The sequence below is a fragment of the Staurois parvus genome, unplaced genomic scaffold, assembly GCF_062004578.1.
Source record: "Staurois parvus isolate SC_StPar_1 unplaced genomic scaffold, SC_StPar_1.0 ptg000198l, whole genome shotgun sequence".
NCBI lineage: Eukaryota > Metazoa > Chordata > Amphibia > Anura > Ranidae > Staurois > Staurois parvus.
Window position 1 is genome coordinate 14,639,172 of NW_028317994.1, and position 27,733 is coordinate 14,666,904.

Below are 27,733 nucleotides of genomic sequence, written 5' to 3' on the forward strand. Positions count from 1 at the left end.
TCGGTGCCCAGCAGTGACACCCGCAAGTTCCGCCCAGCAGTGCGCCCACTAGCTCCGCCCACCCGTGCCCAGCAGTGCACCCACCTGTGCCACTCTGCAGTGCCACCTACCTGTGCCCAGAAGTGCCACCTACATGTGCCCAGCAGTGCCACCCACCTGTGCCCACCAGTGCCACCCACCTGTGCCCACCCACCAGTGCTGCCCACCAGTGCCACCCACCAGTGCAGCCCAGCAGTGCTGCCAGTCAGTGCCACCAGTCAGTGCCCAGGGGTTGTGCCAGTCAGTGCCGCCAGTCAGTGCCCAGCAGTGATGCCAGTCAGTGCCATCTATCAGTACCCATAATCAGTGTCACCTATCAGTGCCGCCTATCAGTGCTGCATATCAGTGCCGCCTATCCGTGCCACCTCATTAGTACTGCCTATCAGTGCCCATCAGTGCCGCCTATCAGTGCCCATCAGTGCTGCCTCATCAACGCACATCAGTGAAGGAGAAAAAATACCTGTTTGAAAAATTTTATAAAAAGAAACAAATAAACTTTTTTTTTTTTTCAAATTTTTTGCACTTTTTTTATTTATAGCGCAAAAAGTAAAGCGCCCAGTGGTGATTAAATACCACCAAAAGAAAGCTCTATTTGTGAGAAAAAAATGATCAAAATTTCATATGGGTACAATGTTGCATGACCGCGCAATTGTCAATCAAAGTGCGGCAGCGCTGAAAGCTGAAAATTGGCCTGGTAAGGAAGGGGGTATAAGTGCCTGGTAGGCAAGTGGTTAAAGCAGAACTTCCCCTTTTGGGTGGAACTCCGCTTTAAGGAGTGTTCCAGGAGGTGTGTGTAGGAGAGAGATCTATTTACATAACAATGTATAAAAAAAAAGTATATTTTTTTTTAACATGTTCCAGACAATAGACACTTGCTTATTAAACATTCAACCGTGACATAGGAGTTGTCTCCTAATAGTCCCCTGTAACATTTTCTAATGTGCGTTCTTTAATGTACTGTATAATTCTCATAAACAGTCTCTAAGAAATCTGAAATATGTCAGCAGTCATTATTAGTTTCTTGTAACAGTAGGGTTGGATAAGACTTTAAATACTCTCATGTTCTAAGAGATTGCTTTATTGATACTTGTTGAGAGCCTCTCGATATTTTGGCAGGCATAAAATGAAAGTATCTCTTGGAACATGAGAGCAGATTCTATCAGTTTCCTAAAAACATGGACTGTAAAAAACTTTTGTGATCACCCATTTTTCACAAACTGTACTTTCTTTACCATACTCCCTGGGTACACCACACCCTGTGAATTGTATTTGAGAGAAACTATTGGGTACATTTTATTGAAGATGTTTTAACTAAAGCTGGAGGAGTCATTCCTCTTACTCATTCACTTTGTGTGTGTAAATTTAATCTAGAACTTGATGTAAAGCATTTAAAATAGCTTATAGGTTAACTTTAAAGTCAACAGGAAGTGCCACCAACCAACCTAATCTTGCACTGGAGGGTTTCTAACAAAGGCACATTTAATGCATCTGTAGCAGATTGTATGCCATGTGTTTTCCTGGGAACCCTAAAATACATAAAATTCTCGGGTTGAGAGCCTGATCCTATCTGCTTCAGCCTCATGGCTGTCAAATTAAAGTGATGGGTGACCTCAATGGCAAAAAGTAGGCTTAGGAAGAAAAAAAGGTTGGAGCAATCATCTCATACAAAGATGCTGTGTACATTGAAGCACTCCATAATTCCCAGTACCCAGAGTACTGAAATGGAAATTAATTTTTCATAGTACGCAGGCAGTAGTTGTGGTTACCTTTATTTCCAGTTATGAATTAATTTAGGTCTTGAAATATAATTTTAAATGCTACTATAATCATCTGAAATCTATGATTATATTAATCTTGCCTAACATCCATGCATTTAAAAGGTACTGTGATGTTAACTTGTTCAACACTGAAAGGTTGCAGCATTTGGGCAGGCCAGTGAAAGACCGAGAAAGCAGGAGAGACTTGCAGAGTTTACACAGAAAGCCACAATGCTGCACGTGAATGTGATCACAAAATTATATTATTCAAGTCTATTCCTGCGAGTAGCCAGATCACTCCTGCACACTCAATCTATAATGTCTAAAGTAGCCTTTAGTGATTTAACCACTTGCCACCCAGAAGACGTCATATGACGTCCTAGAGTTTCACTGGTTATACTGGGATGATGCCCGCACCTGAAGGCATTATCCCAGTATCAAAATTTTCAGCTGGTGATTATCTTATGTGTTACACATTCTTTAGGATCCAATGGCAGAGATGCTCTGAATACCAAGCTTATTGTATACAGTATATCTACCCGGTATCTATATAACTTAGGGAATCTCCACAACATATGAATGAGAGTCCTAGGTGAGATCCCACTCCTTGGGCAAGAAGAATCTGGTCGTCGCCAATACAAAAGTAATTTGCTGGTGTGCGATATACTCTATGAAGTATATAAAATTGTGTAAATGTTTAAGATAGAGATACTGAAATTAAGGAAATTGATTTGAAGATGTAATTCCTCTGTTCATCTGTCAAATCCTCAGTCCAACGTGCTCTGCATGGAAGTTCTCTATCACTATTTAATGCTGCTAAGTGTATACTGGAATATACCTCTAAAAATTAGCCTTTTTGTCGAAGTAGCTGTTGCTAACAAATGGAGAAGGGGAGCCTTACACCATTCCAGTGGTGTTATTTTAAACTAAGCAGTTAACGCAAGCCTCAAAAGTAAATATTGGTAAAAGAATTGGTTCTCAAGATAATACTCATCTTTTAAATCCTGAAAAGATTCCAATATAAAGGAAGTATATATCTACAAAAGCTGTTTTTCCTTCAGTTTCCAATTACTAAAAGTATCTAATCCCTTGAGCTCTGGTAGGTTTTTATTTTCCCAAATGGGAGAATAATCTATATATTCCCTTATATTGCAATAATGACCACACCGTCTTCAAGTGTTTCAATAATAGGTGCATTGTCAGGCATTGTGGATCAGATCTTAAAGTGTTACTAAACCCACAACAGTAAAATCAGTCTGTATATGCAGTAAAGTATGCTTGTTATACTCACCTAAGGGGTTAATCCGCATTGTGTAAAAAGGATGTTTGATCCAGTCTTCTCTGATCATTACCTTCTTTTACTGTTCCCAATATATCTCCTGATAGAACAGAGGCTTGGAGGCAAGCTGCACATGTTCAGTTTGGTGTATATTGCTAGAGAGATTTTTTTTTCCCCCTAGGGAGAGTGCATGTGATCAGCACAGGACCAATTAGCACTGTCCAGACAGAGGGTCAGGGGTCCTGCAGCCTCAAAGAAGAGAATGAAAACTCTTCCTACAAGCTTTAACCAGTGCTCTGCTGGACACTGACAGAAGTCACAAGACTGCTCTATCTACTGGTAAGAAAAGGCATTTAGCAGTTTATATTTACTAAAATAATTACATTTCTATGTTCTGTGAGAGACCAGATATAATGAATGCAGGGTCCTGGGTTAGTAACACTTTAATGACTCTGCATCCAGGGCCTCGATTAGTGTAGAATGCAGGCTACAGGTCAACAATATACATCTACTAGGATGATTACCTTCTAGTGAAGCACAACTCAATAAATGTTGTAACTGAGCTGCGAAAAAACAGGGATGAGGTAGAGCCACTCCACCTCTATCTTCTGGCAGTTGCAATGTACAAAGGCGTAACCTAGCTTGATCCTTTTTCCACACTAAATCCCTGATTAGGGTGTCCAATTTCCTAAACTCTGCCCCTGGTATCCATACTGGAGAATTATGAATTATATCAGCGTGTGGTGCAATTTTTTCCTTTCCTTGTGTTCCCCTCATTGAAAGCCCTGGACTTCTCTTGTGGTCCTAACATCTGTGGTTAATGGCTCTAGGACACCCCTGCCTGTGCCCCTTTCTAGAACAAAAAAGGCTGAAAGTTCACTGTTGATCTTTACTAGCTTCTTAGAAGCAGCATATAGCAACCTTATCCAAGACGGGGCCAAATTTAAAGGCTGAGAGCACGTTCCATAAATAATGTCACTCAACACTGTCAAACGCATTGGCAGTGCCAAAAAAAAATTTCTGTAGCCCCTTTCATGTGCGCAAGGACTTGTAAATTCAGAAATACTGTGTGATCTGGATGTATAAGGATATGTATAACCTTACTCAACCTGGTGGCCAAAGACCCTTTCCAGCAAATTAACATATGCTCAAAGTAAAGTTATCGGTCTATATGAGGAGGGCCAAAGAGATTTTTAACCTCCTTAGGAATCACTATAATGGTAGCTTCTGTCATTATCAGAGAGAAATGAGATCTCCAAATTACGAAAGAAAGCCCACACCGTCTTTAAAAGTATCCACTTTTTCTGAGAAGCATGTATTAATCCTGCCTGAATGTGGAAAAGCAGATATTCATGTAGGGATGGTTTGTGTCCTTGCCATTAGGGCCAACATATGGCCTTTTCCGTCCCCCTCCTTCTAATACCTATGTTTCATAAAAAACAGCTTGGTTAAAGATAGCTTTTGATAAGCCTGCTGCCCTCGATTCTCTTTAATGTAGAAGTGATTTGAGTGGCTATACAGTCACATGATCACTTCTACAGGCAGCGGAACACCCACAATGATATGCTATTTTTCTTCCAAACATTTCTCCCATTTCAAGTCAAGCTAAATGTATTTTCCTTTCCTTGTGTTATCAGCACATAAAATGATTACAATTACCCCAGTTGAATAGATAGTAACCTCTTATTCCAAAGTCCCTTACTAAGCTATAGGGTAAAACATTTTGGGAAGGTATAAACAGTTCCGCTCTGAACACCTTTATGCAGTTTTTATTGTTCAATTTTGTTTACTATAGTAAGTCTAAAATGTGATGTTTTGGCATGTAAGGTGCACCTTTGCTACTGATGGTTTCTAGACAAAATAGGGTTGATTTACCAAAAGCCAATTGGCTGTTCATTTAGCATAGTGTTTTCACTTTGCAAGGAAAATTTGCTGTTATATTAGGTGAGGTGAAACTCTACAGAATTCCATTGTCCAATCATGTGCAAGCAAAAATACTGTACTTTTAAATTTTTCTTGCACATACTGTAACTGGGTATCCAAAGTGAACCCCTCTGGCTAACAACTGCTTATCTGCCATTGTAGACCTGGTGAATTCACATCTGCAGGAATGAAGTGTTGATAAGAAATGTCTTCATTTGTACTTCTATATTCCATTACCAAAGTCATTTTTTACTAGCTTTTAGATCAGATCTACAATGAAGTTAAGACTTTTGTTGAACAGAATTATGTTGTGTTTGAATTTGTCTTTTCATTAAACATCAAAAGACAATTCTATTTCAAAATTTGTCTCTTCAAAAAAGGATGTATTTTAGATCTTTTCTCAGACAAAGTGCATGCTGTGTTGAGGGCGCTAAGGTATTGTGCAAAACGAAGCCATTCAAACTCTTCAACTTTTTATTTGAAACACTGAAATTTGCTAATAAAACAAAAAGTTATTTTGTCATTTTTACATGAACTATACATCAGTTTCCAGTATAACTAAAGAAAGTTTTTTTTTTTCTTTTAAGGGCACTTAAGTTTAAAGGTATACATTCAAGCGCATACTTTAGCATGGAGAAATATGTATACTCACCAATTTTAACCTTTCGAGATGAATTCTACTTGTGTCTATCTGTGATCTCTCCATCACATTTTCAAATCTGACTTCTGGCACAGCAATTGCACACATTACATGTGCCCACCTACACAATTAAATAAACAAACATTATTGTAAGTGTTTATCCTTGACATATTCCAAAAAACTATAAATGTAAAATGAAACTGGAACCTCATCAATGCTACAGTTCTTCATTTGGAATAAATGCTTGGCTGAGCTTTATCTTTTGCTAGACATGAGCAAAACAAACTATAAAAAGGATAGGCTGTGTATTTCTGATCTTTCCCATCTAAGTGTGATTCTCTAATTCTTCAAATATATGTGTACAGGTTTTTTTGATCTGTGAAGAATCATTCTTTTTATATATCCAGGCCTCATAAACTTTATAATTCTCAACAGATAGGATGAACTTTTTTGGAATGGTTACAGTTTGCCAAAAAGGATCAGTTTTGCCTAGTTTCCCCATTTGCATGTTGCTTTACTAATCTTTATCTGCTAATCTAAGAGACAACATACCCCGAATTGTTATATTTGCAACTCTTGTTATCTTGTATATTGTATTACTGAAATTCAAAATGTTACAACCCAGAATGGAATTATTGAGACAATTCACAATCACCAAAGGCTGCCCATACACTTAAGGGTAGTTGGATGAACATTTGTGTTGCATCATGCCACAGGAAAGCAAGCAAGAGGATTCCCCAAAGCATAATATATTGACCCTGCATATCATAAGATGAAATACTGTGCCAAAAAGCTATGAAGGAAATCCAAAGGATCCTCACCATGTTTTGCAGATAATGATCCTTCTTCAGAAGATTGGAGGGAATAGAACAATCAATCTGAATAGATACGGTCACGCCAAAAATATTGGCACCCGTGCATTTCTGTCAGATACTGCACAACTTCGCCCAAAATATTGCTGCAATTACAAATGTTTCGGCATTCTCATGTTTATTTCTTTTGCTTGTATTCATGCAACACAAAAAAGTGGAGAAACAAAAAAAAGCCAAATCTGACAGATTCCACTCAAAGCTCCAAAAATGGACTGGACAAAATTGTTGGCACCTTCTCAAAACTGTAAGAACTAATTGAATTCCAAGTTTGTGATGCTCCTGTAATTTGCAATTAAACTCACCTGTATCAATTAACAGAACTTAATGTTCCTGTGTCCACTGAGCGCAACACTGTCAAGAAGTTTACAGCCCATGGCACTGTAGCTAATCTCCCTGGACGTGGACGAAAGAGAAAAACTTGATCAAAGATTTCAAAGAAGGATTACTTGAATAGTGGATAAAGAACCTCGATCAACTTCCATACAAATTAAAGCTGACCTTCAGGCACAGAGCACAACTGTGTCATCTTGCACTATACGTCGCAATCTGAATGAAAAGGAATGCTATGGTAGGAGATCCAGGAGGACTCCACTGCTGACACAAACATAAAAAATCCAGAATAGAGTTTGCCAAAACTTACCAGAGGAAGCCAAATCTCTTTTGGGATAATGCTCTGTGGACAGAGTAAACTAAATTACAGCTTTTTGGTAAAGATCATCATTCTACGGTTTTCAGAAAAATACTTGAGGCCTTTAAAGAAAAGAATATAGTCCCTACATGGTGGAAGTTCACTGATGTTTTGGGGTTGATATGCTTCAGACACAGGATGTCTTGACTGTGTGCATGGCATTATGAAATCTGAAGACTACCAAAGAATTATGGGGTGCAATGTTGGGCCTAGTGTCAGAAAGTTGGGTTTACCTCAGAGGTCAGCAGGACAATGACCCAAAGCACACGTCAAAAAGCACCCAGAGATGGTTTAAAACAAAGCACTGGAGAGCACAGAACTGGCCAGCAATGAGTCCAGATTTCAATCCCATACCTGTGGAAAGATCTCAAAACAGCAGTTTGGAAAAGGAACCCATCAAATCTGAGAGACCAGGAGCAGTTGGCAAAGAAGAGTGGTCCAATATTCTAGTAGAGAGGTGGAAGAAACTCAATGATGGTTTCAGGAAGCGATTGATTTCAGTTATTTTTTTACAAGGGGTGTGCTATCAAATAATAAAATTGATGGTGCCAATAATTGTGTCCAGTACATTTTTGGGGTTTTGTGTGGAATGTGTCAGATTTGGCTTTTTGTTTCCCCATTTTTTGTCATACCAATACAAAAAAGAAATAAACATAAGAACGACTAAACATTTGTCGTTGCAACAATTTTCTGGGCAAAGTGGTGCATTAATGCAGAAATGCAGGGGTGTCAATATTTTTGGCCATGACTATAAACAAAAAAAAAATCTCATCACACAATTCCATGCACTCCAACTTTCTAGATATTGTCAAAAACACATAAAAATAGGACACATCTACCATGTCAACCCATAGGGGTTGATTTACTAAAACTGGGGAGTGCAAAATCTGGAGCTGCTCTGCATAGAAACCAATCAGCTTCCAGATATTTTTGTCAAAGCTTAATTGAACAAGGTGAAGTTACAAGCTGATTGGTTACCATGCACAGCTGAACCAGATTTTTCACTCTCCAGTTTTAGTAAAGAAATGTCATAGTGTCGTTTATAGGATCCTTGACGGAAAATGCCAACCGTTATGTTGATTATTTGTGAAGCCTCATGTTTTCAGGCTACCTTCTTATGCAAGAAGCACTATGGACTGACTTATAACACACAGAGGGGTCCATGTCCCTCTTGATGCCACTGACATCAAGGCCCTTTACTTGAGTATCTCCCATGAGCAGGGCATCAGGATGGTAAGGTCCTCATGATTATACGAAGGCAGATTATTTAACTTTGTTTATTTGAAATGTTGCTTTTATTGTACTTTATGAATAAACCATTGAACTTTTAATATAATTTTTCAGGTAAAGTCTCTGGGGTACCTATAAAGCCCATTAGCACTCTGGTGTTTTTTCCATATATACAGACTTCATGGGATGTGGTTCCCCCCCTCCCCCGTTTTTTGGCAAAGCTACCAACCCACCTAGGATTTTCAGTATTCAAGAGACATAACACAAAAAAATATAGAAATATAGCGGCGCAAATTACACTTAGTGTAGTGAAAAAGCTGCTAACATCAAAATGAAGGCGAAATGTAAACAATAATAAAAACAGAAATGTAGTGCTAATTCCATGATTGCACCAAATATGATAAAAATAAATAAATCAAAAAATAAGAGTCCTCAAAAAAGTCCAATAATTGTGACTAAATGCCAAAATGTAATCAAATCTTCAAGAAGTGATGTGCCACGATTAAGAAGACAAGAAAGAAAATCCTCCACCATCACCATTCACAGCCTCTTACCGAAACAAATGACCACAGATTATGCAGTCAAAAACAGCAAATGGGTAATAACACTGTACGTATCAGATCCTGTATCTTCTCCCCAAAAAAGGCAGTTCCACTCGCTAATGGCTTGATATTCAAGATCCAGTGTAGTGCCTCGAAGATGGTGGAATGTATAGAGAAAACAAAAAGCTCCTCATAGTGTAGTAGTTAAAATAATCAGAAGTTTAATGGAGGTATTGCACTTACAAACATGAGATAGAATCGGCATGTAAAATCATGAACGTTTCCAACCAACAAAATGGCTACGGTGCGTGACGCAATAATGCCATAGGTCATAGCGCCACTCTACTCGTTTCATCACAAGCAACAGTTGTCAGGGGTGTGGTCTACAGCGTACATAAATAAATTAACAAATGACAAATCATAATAATGCAAAAATAATTATAATTTTAACGTCTCAAAAAATATTCAAAAATCTAATATAATCTCATAAATATTTATGAGAGATTAGATTTTGGATATTTTTTGAGAAATAATTATTTTTGGATTATTATGATTTGTCATTTGTTAATTTATTATATTTATTTTATGTGTATATATTGATTTCCAACCACAAGATGTCGCTGTGTAGTACATTTATTTTATCTTTCCAACCATTAGATGGCCCACAGAGCCAGACAATATAGGAATTTGCCCTATATATTTTAAATCATTAGATGGCTTATTGAGCCTTAATGTGCATTAATTTTTGGCTCTTAATTTTATTAAGGATGTTGTTTTGACACATAGTTTGTCACATCCTGTGTTTCCAGTCTGTGGAGGGCTAGCTTCAGAGGTTTTTTTTAATCACGGTGCTATTTTGACTTCCGGTCCTGCTATCCATTTGACTTCCGGTCCGGGGAGTGCAAATGTCACAGGCTTATTTCCGCCCTGTGACTATAATGTACAATGCACAATGTACGTTGCAGACCACGCCCCTGATGACGGCTGCTTGTGACAAACCTAGTAGGGTGGAGCTACGGCCTATGACATCATCGCGTCATACACCATGGCCATTTTGTTGGTTGGAAACTTTCATGATTTCACATGCCAATTCTATCTCATGTCTGTAAGTGCAATACCTCTATTAAACGTATTATTTTAACTACTGCACTATGAGGAACTTTTTGTTTTCTCTATACATTCCACCGTCATCGAGGCACTACACTGGATCTTGAACATTGAGCCATTAGCGGTGGAACTGCCTTTTTGGGGCAGAAGATATAGGATCTGATACGTCCAATGTTATTACTCATTTGCTGTTTTCGACTGCATGATCTGTGGTCGTTTGTTTTGGTAAGAGGCTGTGAATGGTGATGGTGGAGGATTTTCTCTTTTGTTTTTTCATTTGTGGCACATCACTTCTTGAAGATCTGATTTCATTTTGGCGTTTAATCACAATTATTGGACTTTTTTGAGGACTCTTTATTTATTAAGTATCATATTTGGTGCAATCATGAATTAGCACTACATTCATGAGACATGCCTAAGAAGAGAAAGGCTGCAGCATGCCAGCAACTTTTATTTATTCCAAAGCCTTCAGGATAGGGGTTGGCATCCTCAAATCATGTACTAGGGCAGGCACATGATGACTTTTTCAATGGCACTAGCTGACCATCCCACAGTGAGGACTTTTCCACCTATAGTCATTGTTAGCAGGGTGCCCTGAGACTGCACCCCATTGCTTTTAATTCACTGTCACAGGCAACATGAAATTATTTTGCTCGCACAGTCACCTAAGTTCCTCTCCTGAGAAATACATGCAGCATTTGAGGTGAAGAAGAACTCCAGGAATTCAGCCAGATTGTAACATGTGCATGCATACTAGGGGATAAGTCAAACGAGGTGCATACCACCTCCTGGACTGGCTATCTTATTTAGATCTGACAGTTTTATGGTATCTACAGGAGTACACACTCCCTGAGCTCTGAGAGTAGAGAAGCTGTCTTCACACAGCAGCTCTGCCTGCCCCTCCCCATTTCTGCCCATTCACAAAAGGCTTGCATTCTGTGAATTTTGGCTTAGATAACAAAAAGTGCTCTGTGATTGGGCAGGAGGGGGCACAGCAGCTGCATGCGACTCTGAAGGTACAGGAGCTGAGAGCAGGATCAATGTTGGCGCTCCAGTAGAATACAATAGCTTTACCAACCAGAGCTCCTCAAAACTGTCAGTTGTAGATAAAAGAGATAGGTCCACAAGGTGTTTGAATTGATTCATAGTAAGCCAGAATATATTACAAAGTAGCTGAATTCCTGGAAGTCATCTTTATGCAAATAGGGTAGTGGTGGAGCCAATGTGCATGGGAAGTCAGTGGTGAACTCTCATAGGGGATATAAAGGTAGAACAGGTTTGCAGAGTGGACAGTGTTAGTGGAATAAGTGTGCAGGTGTGGTGCAGGGGTGGTAAAACAGATATACGGGCAGTGCTGTGGTGGTAGATATGTCTGTGGGGGTTTTCAATGGCACCGCAGTTGTGTGGGGGGCAGGAGAGTGGTAGAGGTGTGTGGAGGGTACATTGGTGGAAGAGGTGTGTGGAGGGTACATTGGTGGAAGATGTGTGTGGAGGGTACATTAGTGGAAGATGTGTGTGGAGGAAGAGGTGTGCAGAGTTGCAATATTGGTACAGGTGCTTGGTGAAAGCAGCGGTGAAAGGAGCTGCAGGGAGTGCAGAGGTGAGCAATGGCGGACAAAGGGTACAGGGGCAAGGAGAGGAAATGTCTGTATGCCATGGGAAACACCCCACACTAGGCTATCATGTACGAACTCTAACCACCTCTAATAACCCATTTCTCAACATTACTGAATATGATTTCCAGACAACAGCTAAGGACTTTGGTGTGTGAGAAGGCCTGCATGCTTACACTCTTCCTTATCTTGCTGATCTGAAGTCTGAAAGTTCATGCACTGGGGCCAATCTAGGATCTGAAGGTGCATGCATTGGTGCTGATCTGAGTGGTCTGAATTAGGGTGTATAGGAGATCTAAAGTTAAAGAAACTGGGGCTGATATGAGATCCGAAAGTGCAGCAATCAGAGCTGATCTCATGTCCAAATGTGCATGTATTGGAGTTGATCTTAGGTTTGAAGGTGAAAGCATTGGGCTGATTGAGGTCTGATTGTGCAGGAATTGGGGCTGATCTGAAGTCTGAAGGTGCATTTATTGGGAATTATCTGAGGTATAAATTTAAACATATTTTGTGTGTGTTTCCTAATGCAGCACATCACAATGCATTACACCACACAAAATTGAACCACAGTGCACTAATGTGCAAAAGCGCATCGCAATAACGTAGTTACGCAGTCATGGCTGAAATCTGCAGTATGCTACTCCTGGTCTCCTGGAAATGCTAGCTGCATAGCTGCCATGCTGATCAATTGCTTACATTATTTTCTGACTCAACAACCCTGAAGGAGAGGAGAGAGCAATGGCCACCCATGTATCCCTCTCAAAACAAGGATACTTTAAAGCAGAAATAAAGCCCATTTTCAAGACTCTTTCCAGTTCTAAACTGACTAAATATCTTCAAAACAATATTACTCATTGATATTCTACATATTCTGCAACCTTACTCCAGAAACGTCCATAATATGTACTGAAAATGGTACATAGCATGATGTGGCAAATACTGTTGTCTGCATCAGGTTCTATATTGTGTCTGAGAGATGTACTGACTATCACGATGTTAATCTGGTAAACAATCCTGAGAGAGACAGTTCCTGCAAAGAACAGTTGGTATTTTCTGTGTGAACAGCCCGGTAAGTGTAAGCTGAACAAGCATTAAGCTGGTCATACACTTTGCAAATTTCATCTGGTTCCTGATGAATTGGCCAAAATTTGCTATGTGGATGGCCATCCACCCAGCATCCTTTGATTAAAAAAATAATCAAAGGAGTTGAATGGAAAATTGTTCGCTGGACAGCAGCTTTATCCTTTCAAATGCAGCTCATGCTTAGGTAAACTGACAGCTGTTGGTGCTGGCTGTCAGAATACAAAAGCCACAACAGAAGATTTGTCCATCCACGCTACTTAGCGTGGATGGAGGAATCTGTTTGATTCTTTTTGTTCAGGCTGCAGGCTAAATGAAAAAAAAAAAATCTAGCTGTAAATGGCCAGCTTTTGTCTGTGTTTGGGCAGGTTGATTACCAGGGCTGGAGACCAACAGTCCAACAGGGAAGCTAAGACTGGGCAAGTGGAGCTTTAACAAATAGCCAGGAGGCTGAATAATCCTTAAAAACATTTTTCTGGAACTGATCCCAACACGTGGCACAGAAAGATTTGAATATTTAAATACCTTTGTGAACTAAAAAAACAATTTGTCAAAAACGTGTGTGAAAATCAGCACTTGCTAGATTGAGCCAAAACAACCTGCAAAAACGTTTCGAGTAGACAGCTCATTATGGAACAAACTAAGAAAACATTAATTATTTCCGAAGTAGTTTTCTGGGTTTTTTTTTTTTTTGACAAAACTAGGAAGATTAAGTAATCAGGAGTTTCTCTATGACTAATGAAGGAAATGCGCTGGAGTATGATAAGGTTCTCACAGACAGTGACAAAGGAGTTTCATTAGCTCTGATAAGTGCTAGACATAGAATGTGTTGGTAGAAATGTGTATATTTTGTGGCACCCAATTTAAAAAAAAACCCATTATATATTTATCATTAATGTGTAAGTATGCTACACCCTGTATAACCATAAATAATTTGGACCAAAGCAAGAAACTAGAATAAAAACTTATAAAAACCAATGGCTAAAGATACACAGGCCAATTATCTGACAATAAAGAGCATTTTAAGCTCAAATTGCAGATAGATAACACATACATACATAACACAAACACTATATGAAGAGCAAAGTGTCTCATCTACTCACTGGTTACTCTGATAAAGCGCAAATAGATTCAGCATGATTTTTTATAATATTGGTTTTACCAGAGTTACTAATCTCTTTACAAAATAGCAGCTGAAAAGCAATGGGCAAACCTTAAACCACTAGCCTACAGGGCACTTATACCCCCTTCCTGCCCAGGCCAATTTGCAGCTTTTACCGCTGTCACACTTTGAATGACAATTGCGCGGTCATACAGCGTTGTACCCATAAGAAATTTTTATCATTTTTTTTGTGACAGATAGAGCTTTATTTTGGTGGTATTTAATCACCTCTGGGTTTTTTTTTTCTTAAACAAACCAAAAACCACTGAAAATTGAAAAAAAAAAACTTTTTTTTTCTTAGTTTTTGTTATAAAATGCTGTAAATAAGTGATTTTTCTCCTTCACTGATGAGGCTAATGAGGCTGCAGTGATGGGCACTGATAGGCTGCACTGATGAGGAGGCACTGGTAGGTGGCACTGATGGACATTGACAGGCATCACTGATGGGCATTGAAAGGCAGCACTGATACATGGCACTGATATATGGCACTGACAGGCACCGATTGCCAGCACTGATTGGCATTTATAGGTGGCACTGACTGGCACTGATGGGTGACACTGAAAGGCAGCTCAGATGGGCACTGATATGTGGCATTGATGTGGCACTGATGGGCACTGGCACGAGGCACTGATGAGCACTGATGGACACTAACAGGCGGCGCTGCTGGGGGCTACATTGATCATCAGGGCACACTGATCATCAGTGCCCTGATGATCAGTGTACATGTCCCCTCTGCAGAAAGCCGATTACTGGCTCTCCTCTCCTCTCGAGCTGTCAGCGTGACAGCTTGAGAGGAGAGAAATGCCGATAACCGACATTTCCCTGTTTACATGTGATCAGCTGTGATTGGACACAGCTGATCACATGACCGAGCCGACATCTTCGGCTCTTTCTGTGATCGGTGATCCGCTGTGTCCGAGAGACACAGCGCACTGACAATCGCCGCGCTGCGCGCTCCCTGAGCGAGAGCAGAACGAGAGAGCCAACTTGCATCCATCACATTACTATATGGAGGGCGGGAGGTGGTTAAAGCATAAATTTAAGTATAACTAAAAGGCACAAATTTTTTGTTTTTTAGTTTGAGATAGAGTTGAGAGAATACCTGTCAGGTTTTTATTACTGTCTGTGCCCCCAATCCAACCTCTTTATCGGTCTAGTTTACCATTATCTTCGAAAGTGAATGAAAATCCAAAATTTTGCGTTGTCCCCAGAAAAGTAATAGAGGACAAATCTTCCAACAGGGACACTAGTTCTGGTGACGCTAGTGACAACGAGGGATTCCTTCACTTTGCAGGGGTTTCTTCTCACTTCCTGTTTTAGCTATGGGCCAGGAAGTGAAGAAAAATCTATTCAATGGGACACGGATGACAAAATGTAAAAAAAACCTGATGTGGTTATAATCCTCAAATACTCTACCAAAATGACAAAAAATGTGTGCCTTTAGTTCTATTTGAAATTAAAATAAAACAAAATGATTAAGTGTTTTGTTATCAACAAGTTAATCCCTAGTTCTAGCAGATAATAGAAAATAGAAATAGTGTGTAAGATCTAGCAATCAGCTCTCTTACCCATCTAGTGATGGTAGACTTGAAAGCAGGATGTCCCGTGCTAGCTCCTGAAGATAGAATAAAATCAGGAGACCATTTACCTGATAGAAGTTGTTACTTTGAGGTAGACTCTGATCGCTCTCACTATGTCCAGAAAATAAAGAGTGGTTTATGGGGAACAGAGAACCAATTTGTGGTCCCAAGGAAGCATAGGGTGCTGTAAGAGGTCCTGATCCAAGATACACTGTGAATGTAGGTTTCTAACAAGAGAGAGGACATCCAGAGGTTTTTAAAAGAGAATGGACAAGATCAAAACCCACCCTTCAGATGAAGTCCTAATCAAGTCCTAGTTGCAGGACGACCAGAATGTGAGGCACAGAATAATTCTGGGATTGAAATGCCTGTGTTCATACCAGGCAAAGGCGGAAATCCAGGTACGACAATAGATCTTTCTGTTTCTTAAGACTGGGCTTCAACAGTCATTCTCCTAAAGTTGATGACTGTGTCCAGCTTGCTTCCTTCAAAGCTGTCTGACACCTGGTGCCTCCTTAGTGGTTGATGTAGGCCACAGCTGTGGTGTTTTCTGACTGCACCCTGGTTGAGTGTCCTTGCAGAAAGGGGGGGGGGGTAGAGTGTTTCCGAGCCATCCTTATTTATTGCTCTGAGCTCCATGGGGAGCTCGGCTTTCACTGATAACCATGTTCTCTGGACCATTAGGGCCTGGAGCACACCTCTCCTGCCTGAAAGACTGGCAACTGTTGCTGTCACTTTCCAATTATAAGGAAGGAAACACTTCCCTATTAAGGCTGGACTTAAGATTGACCAAGCTAGGAAATTTCTAAAAGAATCTTAAGCTTCCTGTCTGCAGATTCTTTGAATGAAGGATCATTGCCAAATGCCAGAGTGAGGTGTTTATTTAAGACTGAGATGGCATAATCAACTACAGGAACAGGTCACTTATTAGTGAACTCTATTTCCACTGGATGTAACTCCGCAAAGGTTTTCGGAAGAGTGAAAATATTTTCTGGACTGACCCAAATGTCATAAATTGCCCATTTTATTTGTTCATGAATGTGAAATTTTCTTAGATTTGGCAGGTCTCTTTGTACTCAAAGGGGTATTGCAAGATGGGGGAGAATCAAATGCAACAATACCAACACTTTTTGGGAACAGCAGAAGTGAGCATATCCACATCTGCAAGCTGTACAGGACTCCAGGTACTCCACTATTTGGTTTGTGGTCCATTTAAGGGAGAGTTCAATAAAAATTATTAGTACTCAAGGGTTTCTCACCCATGCAGAGCGAGGGTTCCAGGGTAGTCTGGCAAAACAGGAGAGGACCGATTCCAGTACTGTTTGGATTGGTAGTCCTCATTTGGGACCTGAAATTCATAAAGACTTTGCGTGGGAAAGAGCCTCCAAAATCTTATTACAGGGACTATGGTCCTGAAAGGGTTAATTCATGCAAAGGAGTCTTGGAAAATAGCAGGACAGAATCAGCACATGTCTATGAGGTGGAGTGTAGCAGTCTACAGCTGTGATACTGTGTGGGCCGTTTGGTAACTGAGACTATTTACTGAGCTCATGTGGCTTGTCTTGCACCCCTCAAAAAAATGGGTGACCGTAAGCCCAAGTGTGGGATTCACATACTGGCAGGAGCCATTTTGTGTAGTCTTCGTTATATCAGGACTAGAAAGCTATTTGGGTTTGCTTGTTTTTGTAGACTATTTAATTTTACAAACAGCTGACTGTTGATCTTGGGCCCTTCAGATTATAATGCATATTCAGTGAAGCTACAAACTCAGGTATGTATGAGTCTGGGGTGAGAAATCTTCTGCAACCTCCTCTGGCACTGCCTCTGGGTCCTCTATTTTCTAGGTCCATGTCTTCTATGCTTGGAGAGGAGCTGAAAAAGGGGCCTGGCAAATTTGGAGCCCTGGCCAGAGATGTTCGTATTTAAGCTGTTAGCTGTCTGAGAAATTGTGGCATAGTTGCAGTAAAATCTGCCTTTGTCAAGAAGACTGTTTGAAGCATGCCTGAAATGGAAACTAGAGTGGATGCAGAGACCAGTGTTAAATTGCAGGGGGAAGCATCATCACTATGAGGTTAAGTGTTGCGTAGGCATTCGGCAGAGCAAATGTTTGCCTGAATGTAGTATTTTACATTTTAGATCACTGGAAGGCATCCAGTACATAAAATAGTCTAATAACATTTGTTTTTGCCCCCCATTCACATATAATGAATGTACATACAATTTCACTGGGCATACTGCTGTGCAAAAAAGCAGCGCTCTTCAAAAATAATATATATCTAGATAATATTTAGATGAGTGAACACAAACAATTATATAATGTGAAAAAATTAAATAAATAAATAAATATAGCAAATAAATCGATAAAGATCAGTGGAAAAGTCAGTGAGAAAAAAAAAATAAAATCACTGAATGTATGAACCAGTGCCCAACAAAAAAATAATTCATAATATAAAAATGTGTACCAAAAAATATATAAGAAAGTGTCCAAAAAATTAATGCATTAATACATGAACCGATAAATCTTTAACTTCTCATATAATGTGAAAAAAACTTGAAAAATCCACCACCAAATAAATTGGATTCACTCACCAGAGCTCCATTCCGGTAAAATATTAGCCAGCTTTACTTGAAGGAGTTTCTGAGTATATGAGGAGCAAGTGCTATTTGAAAGAGTTCCTGATTATATGAGGAGCCAATCACTATTTCAAGGATTTTCCTTCAGCTGGTGTGTGTTACTGTAGATCGTTTCTCCCAGAGCATAAGAGAGTATAGCTGGTTGATATCTTACCAGCATGGAGCTCTGGTGAGTGAATCCAATTCATTTGGTGGTGGATTTTTCACGTTTTTTTCACATTATATGAGAAGTTAAAGCAGATTTATCGGTTCACGTATTAATTAATTTTTTGGACACTTTCTTACATATTTTTTGGTACATGTTTTTATATTATGAATTATTTTTTTGTTAGACACTGGTTCATACATTTTTTCATTGATTTTATTTTTTTTTTCTCACTGACTTTTCCACTGATCTTTATAGATTCATTCGCTATATTTATTTGTTATATAAATGTTTTCATATTATATTATTGTTTGTGTTCATGCATTTAAATATTATCTAGAGATATATTATTTCTTTTTTTGTGGTTCAGATCAATTACCTTGTTTTACAGAGGTTAGTTAGCAGCTCTTCCTAACATATCTGTTTGATACATGCACATTTATTTTTATGTGATATTGGTTCCATAGGTGCTTTCCCCAAATTATTGCTTAAACTGCTATGCAAGTTGTTTATAGATACACCCCCCAGGGTCCCCCCTGCAACGAGAAAACTCACTTCCTAAAGCCTAAAACTTAATTATTTTTAAAAGTGACTTGTCAATGGGAATCTTTAAACCATTGTTAATAAAAGCGATTTAGAATAGATAAATCACCTCTATGACTGGACGCCAATAGTAAATACACTAAATAAAGTTAGCGCTAAAAAAAGCACTATGTCAGTCTTATGTTTCATGTGTGGCTCCTTTCCATTTCTGGGTGCTGGACGCCTCTTAGGGATCGCTGAGATGCCTGCATTGGTTTCCTAACAAGCTCATTTGACCTCCTTAATATTTAAAGGTCTGGATACAAGGTGAGCAGCTGGTTTTAACACTGGGGTGAATGCACAAGGGTGCATGCATGAAGAGAAGGTTTGCTATTACACCAGAAGAAATATTGATTTTGAAGCGTTTCCTTTGAGTGCACAAGGCTGATATTGATCACAGACTTTTTATACTGGACTTGGATGCACTTATATGGAATTGTTATTACTTTTATTATTTGACACACTTACAGTGCCTTGAAAAAGTATTCATACCCCCTGAAATTTTCCATATTTTGTCATGTTACAACCAAAAACGTAAATGTATTTTATTGGGATTTTATGTGATAGACCAACACAAAGTGGCACATAATTGTGAAGTGGAAGAAAAATGAAGAAACGTGTCTTACAAATAAATATCTGAAAAGTGTGGTGTGCATTTGTATTCAGCCCCCCAGTCAATACTTTGTAGAACCACCTTTTGTTGCAATTACAGATGCAAGTCTTTTTGGGTATGTCTCTACCAGCTTTGCACATCTAGAGAGAGAAGTTTTTGCCCATTCTTATTTGCAAAATAGCTCAAGCTCTGTCAGATTGGATGGAGAGTGTCTGTAAACAGCAATTTCCAAGTCTTGCCACAGATTCTCAATTGGATTTAGGTCTGGACTTTGACTGGGCCATTCTAAGACATGAATATGCTTTGATCTAAACCATTCCATTGTAGCTCTGGCTGTATGTTTAGGGTCGTTGTCCTGCTGGAAGGTGAACCTCCGCCCCAGTCTCAAGTCTTTTGCAGACTCTAACAGGTTTTCTTTTAAGATTGCCCTGTATTTGGCTCCATTCATCTTCCCATCAACTCTGACCAGCTTCCCTGTCCCTGTTGAAGAAAAGCATCTCCACAACATGATTCTGCCACCACGTTTCACAGTAGGGATGGTGTGTTTGTGTAGGGTAATGTGCAGTGTTAGTTCTCCGCCAGGCATAGCGTTTTGCTTTGAGGCCAAAAAGTTCCATTTTGGTCTCATCTGTCCAGAGCACCTTCTTCCACATGTTTGCTGTGCCCCCACATGGCTTCTCGCAAACAGGACTTCTTATGGCTTTCTTCTTGCCACTCTTCCATAAAAGCTAAATTTTTGGAGCGTACAACTAATAGTTGTCCTGTGGACAGATTCTTCCACATGAGCTGTGGATCTCTGAAGCTCCTCTAGAGTTACCATGGGCTTCTTGGCTGCTTCTCTGATTACTGCTCTCCTTGCTCGGCCTGTCAGTTTAGGTGGACGGATATGTCTTAGTAGGTTTGCAGTTGTGCCATACTCTTTCCATTTTTGGATGATGGATTGAACAATGCTTCGTGAGATGTTCAAAGCTTGGCATATTTTTTTATAACCTAACCCTGCTTTAAACTTCTCCACCTCTTTATCCCTGATGCTGTTTATTCACTAATGTTCTCTAACAAACCTCTGAGGGCTTCACAGAACAGCTGTATTTATACTGAGATGAAATTATACACAGGTGGAATCTATTTACTAATTAGGTGACTTCTGAAGGCAATTGGTTCCACTACATTTTAGTTAGGGGTATCAGAGTAAAAGGGGGCTGAATACAAATGCACATCACACTTTTCAGATATTTATTTGTAAAAAATTTTGAAAACCATTTATCATTTTCCTTTCACTTCACAATTATGTACCACTTTGTGTTGGTCTATCACATAAAATTCCAATAAAATACATTTACATTTTTAGTTGTAACATGACAAAATGTGGAAGATTTCAATGGGTATTGTGGGAACTCGCTTTAAAATGGTAGAGCTTCTTCAAAGCACATAGCAACTCGCTTCTTTTTAAGGGCCTTTTTGCCCAATTTTATTTAAAGGAAAGAGTTCAATAACCAAAATGCTTCCCACGCAGGGGTATCCACCATCACACAAATGTAACAAATGTCAGCCTTCTGGCTCTCTCAGGTATACCGCTTTATGTCTCTTTCCTGCAGACTCCTTCCAAAAGGTTGTTTTGTGCACACAGCAAACCTCTAGCACACAGCTAGTCTGGCTTTCACCTCTCCTTGGTGAAGCCCACCTGACTCCAAGGCAGAGACCTCCCGTCTGCCGGGGTGGAGCCCTCCTGACACCTGTCTGCCAGGGTGGAGCCCAGAATCATGGCCTGGCCTCCACAAAAAGGCCTGCACACACCTGTGCAATCATCGTGCTGGCTGCTCTCAAAATATGGGCCCAGGATTGGAGATTTCATCCCTCCCAAATCTCTTAGAAATCTCCAGGCTACAGGTCCCAAAACAGGCTTTACAAACCAAAGAGGAAACCAATAAACCCATTTCCTCTGCATTATGAGAACTGCCTGGAGCCCCTCAACCTGTATGGTTGAGAATCCTGGGTCACCACTGTGATTTCCACCATGGCAGGATACCGCACTGCCACAATATAAGGCACTGTATGTAGTGTGTACACAGACTTTATTAAATACAAATTCTTTTGTTTGGCACTTGGCAGGTGTATTTTGTGTTATTTTAATTTGGTAAATGTTTATTTACAGCCATAGTGAGAGTGACGAGTCAGTTCGAGCAAGCTTTTTAATTGCTCCTGCACTAGAATTGTGCTGGTGCCGCCACACATATAACTGGTAGTAAGTCACCAACACATGGTCATACTTTTCTCTGTTTTACTGTGGCATTATGTTTGCTTGTTTAACACTTTTAAATACTCAAACCACCTATCTCTAACAAGTACTACCCAGTTGGCATATCAATATGATGTCACATTTTTACCTGTTAATGTACAGACATAAGCAACAAACATACAAAGACATAGGTAAACAAAAAAACCCCCACAAAAACAAACCATCTATTGCATGCCAAACCTCCGAATATCACTGCTGTGTACATTAGCAGTCCCTCATTTCATCATAGTCTTACTAGATTTACTGATATTTGAAAGCACCAACTTGTAAGCAGTGGTGCTTATGCTTTTTCTTTAGGACACAGACACATTAAAGGGAATTTGCTTTAACATTAGACTCAAGGCACCTAATATCACTAGGAGCTTCCAGGGTCACACGACTCTGTGTGCTCAAGTTCACATGCAGCACTCAGGAACTCTCTTGAGTTAGGGGACCGAAGCTTCAACCACTCCAGAAGACACATTCCATCTGCATGACGGACCGCCATATATTCTTTAGTCTCCAAGCGCACTTTGGTGAGGTAGCTCACATCTTTCCCCAGAAGTCCTGTGCCCTCAGACTGCTGCACCCACATAACAGCACTTGGACAGTAGGATAATGCATCAACCTTTCTTGGTGTGAGCACAGTTAAGTTGCTGTTTAACCCTCACCCTGTTCTGAACACACACACAATCTCCAAATTCTGCTTTTAAAGGTTCTTAGTGGCCAGATTATTTGCTGATTGTGCAGCTGGAGTTACTGGACAAACTTGTCTGGATGCAAACAACATTGTAATGTAACTCTTGTAAGGCATCAACATAAGACTCTTGATCCACAAATAAGATTATCATGCTTGGTATCAAAACCAACACTCCTAAATGTAACTTAGATATGCAGCAATAACATGGCAGCTCTCATAGTTAGGCTGGCCATACACTGTTTTTTCTTAGCGAACAGATTCATCCATCCACACAAATGAGGTGGAATAACCCTAACCAAGACATTGTATTCTGATGGCGGCACTCACAGCTGTCAGAATACACTGACTTAACATTTTCCAATATACCCCCTCAACATAAGCTGATCAAACAATATACTTTCAGCAGGGCCTGCCACACACTGATCAAAATCTGGTCAGACCCTGCTCAACTGGCCAAAATTCAATGAGTGTATAGCCAGCTTTAGCCTCTACCAGTAACATGGCAGACATATATAGTACTCTGCAACCAGGTGTACTGTAACTTGTTCAGCGGTACATGGTCTCAGTGGGGAGCTCATTATAGCCCCTTTTGTTCTTTGTGAAATCTAGGCAGTCTCTGGGGGAACGTAGCCAGCAATGTCATGCTCCTTTAGTGCAAGGAAACACCATTACTCTTTCTCCCTGTCAGTACCAGGTTTGGGGTTGTCCCTTTAAAACTAACCAAATTTCACCCAAGGCAGCCCTTACCTAGAAATGACAGTGATTGGCCAGCTACTTGATGCCCATGTTTAAATCACCTGTTGTACACACCACCACTGCTCATGATAATGGATGCTACCTTGTGCACTTGCTTGACCCAGCTTGTGCCCGTTCTGTGTATTACCATGTAAGAGCCAGCTTGTTCTGACCCTGCAGCAGCCTTGCTGCTGATTGTGCACCAATCATACTTGATTTACATGTGTGTGACCTGGCTTGTCTAGACTACGCTTCTGCCTCACTCTCCTGTGTTATCAGATTCAGACCCAGTCTTTGCTGCCCTACTGACATCTGCAGTTGTTCATACAGTTCTGATCCAGAAATATTACTGAACTATCTGCATATTCAGCATATCTGAACTGTTGCACTGTTACCTATATTCCTGGCCTGACACTTACATAGTGGGTTTGGATCCTTTTTTCCCTACAGGCAAGATGTTCCTTCTTTATCTGCAACAGCACACCAAATCTCTCTTTTCACTGACTTAAGTCCTTTCTCCTGAATGGATGATAATTTTTATCCAATAAGGGACTGTTGCTATGAAATTTAGGGGACAAATCTTTCAAAGATCCTGTCACAGTTAGCACCATATTAAGTTGTCAATTACCACATAGAGTGCAGTGGATGCACAGAGTACAGTGGACTATATAAGCCACAGCTAAAGTACCCCATCAGTGATCATAAAACAACTATGCCTACTAAATAATCACCATGTTTTGGTACAATGTTGGCATAGGTTGGCAAAAGAAAGAAAAGCCCTTGGTGCAAAACTAACATTCAATCCAGTGCTGCCTCCCCAAATAAATCTTTTCACCACTCGATGCGCTCAGTCGTCCAGGTTGAAAAATGACTCTCATCATTAAACCCACTTCCTTTAAACTCAGGTTCCCATGAATCCACCCCCAGCCTGTGCCTGGACAGGGGAAAGGACAAGTAGAACAGTGATGAGCTCATTTTTTTTTTCACTCTGCTCTCTCTTTTTATCAGCATGTTTCTTGTTAGCAAATTAACTGGTTGTTTATTGTGCTGCTTCATCAACTCCCTCTCTTATCTCTGCTGTACAGGAATTGGAAGAGGCTGATGCAATGGCAAATGCAGGTATTTAAAAAAACACATTTAATGGTGTATTAATGAATACAAAACTGCATTAAAGTGTCTTTTATATCTGTCTAGCGTTAAACGTTAAAGAAAATACTTGTGGTACTGTTACTTACTTATTGTCAGTAGTTTGTTTCAGTGCCCCTCCTCTTAAACAGCAAAGGCAGCATTCCTAAAACAAAGAGAAAATATAAAGCATGAATAACCACAAGTCCACTTGAAAATCAGCCTTCTCTGCATTAAAAGGCAAAACTAAATCTATAAATCATACAATTGTCTGTTCTCTTCATTATTTCTACTTCTTTAAAATTGTTTTGTAATGGCTCGTTCACAAAACATAATTTAAAAGAAATATATTTAAAAACAGCTTATAAAACTTCTAGAAATAAAAGAAATATTCTCTTCTGTTTGAGATCCATTTTGACATCAGTTTTGTTTAGAACTTGTAAAATGCAAAATATTCAAAGCATAACACTTGATCAGACAGTAGAAAAAAAATGTAAAAAAAAGAACAAACATAACACTGAACTCAATATATATCCAGCTTTTGGAGCAGTATTTAAAACTGTGAATGTGTTTCTATAAAGAATTAATTCATCCATACAGTACTGAAAATGCAAATAATGTCATCAGGGCACAATACTAATATATTTTAACTACTTGCCCTCCTGAGGATTTACCCCCCTTCCTGACCAGGCCTCTTTTTGCTACTCGGCGCTGCACTAATTCAACTAATTGCGTGGTCGTGCAATGCTGCACCCAAACGAAATTTACGTCCTTTTCTTCACAAAAATAGAGCTTTCTTTCGGTGGTATTTTATCACCTGTGAGCTTTTTATTTTTCACGCTATAAACATAAAAAGACCAAACATTTTGAAGAAAAACTTTTTTACTTTCAGCTATAAAAAATATATAGTAAACTCAAAGTTAGTTATAAATTTAGGCCAAAATGTATTCTGCTACATGTTTTTGGTAAAAAAATCCCAATAAGTGTATATTGATTGCTTTGTGTGAAAGTTATAGCGTCTACAAACTATGGTATAGATACTGCAATTTACGCCATTTTTTTGCTATACAACGCTCCGCTAGTTTAATGGACAATTGTGCGGTCATGTAATACGGTACATAAATGAAATTTATGTCCTTTTGTTCACACAAATAGAGCTTTCTTTTGGTGGTATTTGATCACCTGTGCACTTTTTATTTTTGGCGCTATAACCAGAAAAATTTTTGAAGAAAAAAAAACATTTTGAAAAAAACAATATTTTCTCATTTTGGTCATAAAAAATATCCAAAAAAATAAAATTTCGTCATAAATTTAGGCCAAAATGTATTCTGCTACATGTTTTTGTTAAAAAATCCCAGTAAGTGTATATTTATTGCTTTGTGTGAAAGTTATAGTGGCTACAAACTATGGTATAGATAATGGAATTTAAACAATTTGTACTTTCTGACTGCCCATCACATTTCTTGAGGTGCTAAAATACCAGGATAGTACAAACACCCTCAAATGACCCCTTTTCGGAAAGTAGACACCCTAAGCTATCTGCTGAGAAGCATATTGAGTCCATGGAAGATTTATTTTTTTCCACAAGTTTCTGGAAAACGACAAAACATTTTTTTTTTTTTACACAAAGTTGTCATTTAAATGATTTATTTCTCACACAAGCCATGGGTATATGTGGAATTACACCCCAAAATACATTCTGCTACTTCTACCGAGTATGGGGATACCACGTGTGTGAGACTTTTTGGGAGCATAGCCACATACAGGAGCCTGAAATCCAAGGACCACTTTGAAAGCCTGAAGGTGCGTAACTTCCTCATTACACTTCCTCACTACCTATCACAGTTTCAAAGGCCCTGACATGCCAGGATAGCCCCAACCCCCCCCCCCCCCCCCCCAAATGACCCCTTTCTGGAAAGTAGACACCCCAAGGAATTTAAAGAGAGGCATGGTAAGTATTTTGCAGATCTCCTTTTTTTCTCACAAGGTTTTGAAATAGAAAAAAAAAAATAGAAAAAATAGGTTTTTGTTTTTTTCTTCATTTTCCAAAAACTTGTGGCAAAAAATGAGATCTGCAAAATACTTACCATGCTTCTTATCAAATTCCTTGGGGTGTCTACTTTCCAAAATGGGGTCATTTGGGGGGGTTAGGTGCTATCCTGGCATTTCAGGGCCTCCGAAACTGTGATAGGTAGTCTGGAAGTGTAATGAGGAAATACAAGCCCTTTAAAAGCCTGAAGGTGCTTATTGGATTTTGGGGTCCTGTACTTGGCAAGACTGCCAAAACGTCTCTCACATGTGGTACCCCCATACTCGGGAGAAGTAGCAGAATGTATTTTGGGGAGTATTCCACATATACCCATGGCATGTGTGAGCAGTAAATCATTTAAGTGACAATTTTGTGTGAAATAAAAAAAAAAATTTTTTTGGTCATTTTCCAAAAACTTGTGGTAAAAAAATAAATTCTTCTATTGACTCAACATGCCTCTCAGCAAATAGTTTGGGGTGTCTACTTTCCAAAAAGGGGTCGTTTTGGGGGGTGGGGGCATTCTATGCCTTGCATTAGAAGTTTATGCCACACATCACTCACTCTTCTAACCACCTGAAGACCAAGCCATTTCTGACACTTTTTGTTCACATGAAAAAAATCAGTATTTTTTGCTAGGAAATTAATTTAAACCCCTAAACATTATATATATATTTTTAAAGCAGACACCCTAGTGAATAAAATGGTGGGTACTACAATTTTTTATGGCACATGGTACTTTTTTTACTTTTAATGCACAAAAACACAATATAATGGCCAATTATTTGGTAAAATATAAAAGATAACGGTATGCCGAGTAGATACCAAACATGACATGCTTTAAAACTGTGCATGCCCCGTGCAATGGCGACAAACTGCAAACATCTTTAATATCCATAGGCAACGCTTTAAAAGCTACCATTTTAGATTTACAGAGGAGGTCTAGTGTTAGAATTACTGTGCTTGATCTGACATTCACGGCAATACCTCACATGCATGGTGCAACCGCTGTTTACATACCAGCACAGGGTCAAGGCTTGTGCACACAGCTGTGCATGCATAGGAGGGGCAATTTTTTTTCTTTTTAGTTACAAATGGCGCTGTTTATATCCTACGAAATTGAAGTGATGAAATGCTTGTAGCTTCCGAATTCTTAGACTATAGAGATGACTGGCACCACTCTGGTCACCAATGAGCTCTATGGTCACCTGGCAGAAACACCGGCTGCATTCTCAGGTTCCCCCGATGGGACGAGACTGCCCGAGAAGGCTGTGGAAGGCAGCGGGGGGGGGGGGGGGCATCATCTCCCGCTGCTTGTAAAAGCAATCCTGCAGCTAATTAGCCACTAGGATTGCTTCTACATGAAATCCGATCGCCAGCTGAAA

General features: G+C 39.6%; 1 protein-coding gene across 1 annotated transcript in view; it reads right to left on the minus strand.

Moving 5' to 3' along the window:
* Nucleotides 1-27,733, minus strand: part of KDM4C (lysine demethylase 4C) — a 543,890-nt gene that overhangs the window by 120,158 nt on the left and 395,999 nt on the right. The window contains exons 16-17 of the mRNA XM_089678131.1: nucleotides 24,433-24,488; nucleotides 5,651-5,759 (exon numbers count right to left, since the gene is read on the minus strand). Of these exons, the coding sequence (XP_089534257.1) occupies nucleotides 5,651-5,759; nucleotides 24,433-24,488 (165 nt within the window). The remainder of the gene's footprint in view (nucleotides 1-5,650; nucleotides 5,760-24,432; nucleotides 24,489-27,733) is intronic.